The sequence below is a fragment of the Alosa pseudoharengus genome, unplaced genomic scaffold (genome assembly GCF_046254945.1).
Source record: "Alosa pseudoharengus isolate Yale_2024_CS ecotype anadromous, Long Island Sound unplaced genomic scaffold, YU_APseudo_1.1 YU_APseudo_1.1_scf_3, whole genome shotgun sequence".
NCBI classification, from domain to species: Eukaryota; Metazoa; Chordata; class Actinopteri; order Clupeiformes; family Clupeidae; genus Alosa; species Alosa pseudoharengus.
The window spans coordinates 12,149,695-12,152,194 of NW_027468718.1; the positions used below are offsets into that span (position 1 = coordinate 12,149,695).

At 50.4% G+C, this 2,500-nt stretch overlaps 1 protein-coding gene across 1 annotated transcript in view; it reads left to right on the forward strand.

Annotated features, from left to right (window-relative positions):
- The window catches only part of pard3bb (par-3 family cell polarity regulator beta b), a 347,724-nt gene that overhangs the window by 263,839 nt on the left and 81,385 nt on the right, over positions 1-2,500 (forward strand). Inside the window, exon 20 of the mRNA XM_076262746.1 lies at positions 365-814. Coding sequence (XP_076118861.1) covers positions 365-814 — 450 coding nt within the window. The remainder of the gene's footprint in view (positions 1-364; positions 815-2,500) is intronic.

Below are 2,500 nucleotides of genomic sequence, written 5' to 3' on the forward strand. Positions count from 1 at the left end.
AGTGTCTCAAGAGAATATTACTTATTAATGAAATATATGGGATTATCTGTAGAAATTCATTTTTCATGAACATATACCAGATCACAGAGACAAACTATGTAATAATCTGACACGGCTTTGCCATTTAACATTGTTTAAGTGAAAATTCTCAAAACTTGCTTGTGCAACCTCTAAATCATCTTCAAGTTAGCTGAAATTGTAACCCTATTCCTTTTGTCTTTATGGTCCATGTTTGCAAGGTTCAAATCATGGAATTTATCACTTTATTTTTTTGCTTATTTTTATGTGCACGTGTGTGTGCGTGTGTGTGTGCTACATGTATATACTGAACCTGATCTTTGGTGTGTGTATATGTGTGTATCAGGATCGAGGCCAAGCACCAGGAGCTCCGCGACCGCCAGGCGCGTGACCGCTACCCGTCGCCGGAGGACGTGGAGGACGACGACGCGGACCCCAACTACGCCCGCATCCACGCCTTCCGTGCCCCGGCCTCGCCCCCCCTGACCCTGCGCGGGCCCCCCCCGCACCCCCACACGCGCTCACCCTCCCCCCACAGCCCGCCACCACCACGGCCCCCACCCAACCACCCGCACCACCCCCATGCCCACCCCCATGCCCACCCACATGCCCACCCACATGCCCTGGGGCCCGGGCCGGGGCACAGCCGGGAGCCCTCGGGGGAGGACGCGCTGGACGGCCTCTACGCCAAGGTCAACAAGCAGAGGGCGCCGGGCGCAGTGCCAGGGACGGGGACGGGGATGGGGACGGGGACGGGTCCATCATCGCCCAACAACACCGCCGCCACCACCGACAGGTCAGAGAGATGAGTACACACACACACACACACACACACACACACGCACACACACACACACATACACACATACATACACACATACATACACATACACACACATACATACACACACACATACACACACACACACATACACACACACATACACACACACACACACACACACACATACACACATACACATACACATACATATACACACACACACACACAGACACATACACACATACACAAACACACACACATACTCTCATACAGACCTCTTCAGCATTCACTGGTCAGACACACATGCACATCTTAAGCATTCTCTCTCTCTCTCTCTCTCTCACACACACACACAGACACACACACACACAGACACAGACACACACACAGACACACACACACACACACACACACACAGACACACACACAGACACACACACACACACACACAAACACACTCTTAAGCATTCATTGGTCATTCTCTGTCTCACGCACAGACATACAGCATTCATTGGTCTTGTCCCAGAGGAGTTCACTATGTATTAGGACGTCAGGACCTACTCGAGTCAGTGATATCAGTGCACCAAGGCTTGTAGTGTGTTTGGGAGTTTGTGTACAGGCCAACGTCAATGTCTGTGTGTGTGTGTGTGTGTGTGTGTGTGTGTGTGTGTGTGTTTTATTTGTTCAGTAAATAGTTGGTGTCTGTCATAAACATCCAATTTGTCCCAGAGGAGTTCACTATGTATTAGGAAGTCAAGACCTACTTGAGCCAGTGACCTCAGTGCACCAAGGCTTGTAGTGTGTTTGGGAGTTTGTGTACAGGCCAACGTCAATGTCTGTGTGTGTTTGTGGATTACAAATATTATAGGGTCATTCAAATAACACATGCACACACACACACACACATACACTCACTCGCACACTCACGCACACACACACACACACACACACACACACACACACACACACACACACACACACACACACACAGTTTTTCAGCCCACCCTCGTCCACGTTAGCCTAACTTTGTTCACATTAGCCTAGCCTCTTCCACGTTAGCCCAGCCATGCCCATGTGAGTCTTGTTCACTGGCCTCGTGCACGTTAGCCCAGCCTCGTCTACATTGGCAGCCTTTCCCCTGTCCTGCTCTTCCATTAGTGTTCTGATTCTGATTCTGAATGGAGGGATAGAGATGACTAGCGTGCGGAGGAGTGGAACGAGTGAAAAGCTCTTCAGAGAGGAGCGGAGAACTAGAGGGAGAATGAGAGTCCTTGTGGCCCAGGAGGCCAGACTCAGACCCTTGAGAGAGAGTGGAGTGGAGCGGAGGAGGGGAGGGGGTTAAGAGGTTGAGACCCCCCACTTAGACCCTGAAGAGACCACACACACACACACACACACACACACACACACACACACACACACACACACACACACACACTCTCAAACACACACACACACACACACACACACACACACACACACACACACACACACACACACACACACACTCAAACACACACACACACACTTAGAAACACACTTTCCTACTAACACACACACACACACACACACACACACACACACACACACACACACACAATTCCAGTCCCCCCTCTCCACTCCTCTTCACTCCACTCCACTGTAAAGTTACTATAACAACCACGACCTCCCGAGCACCACCACCCAATTAAAACACAA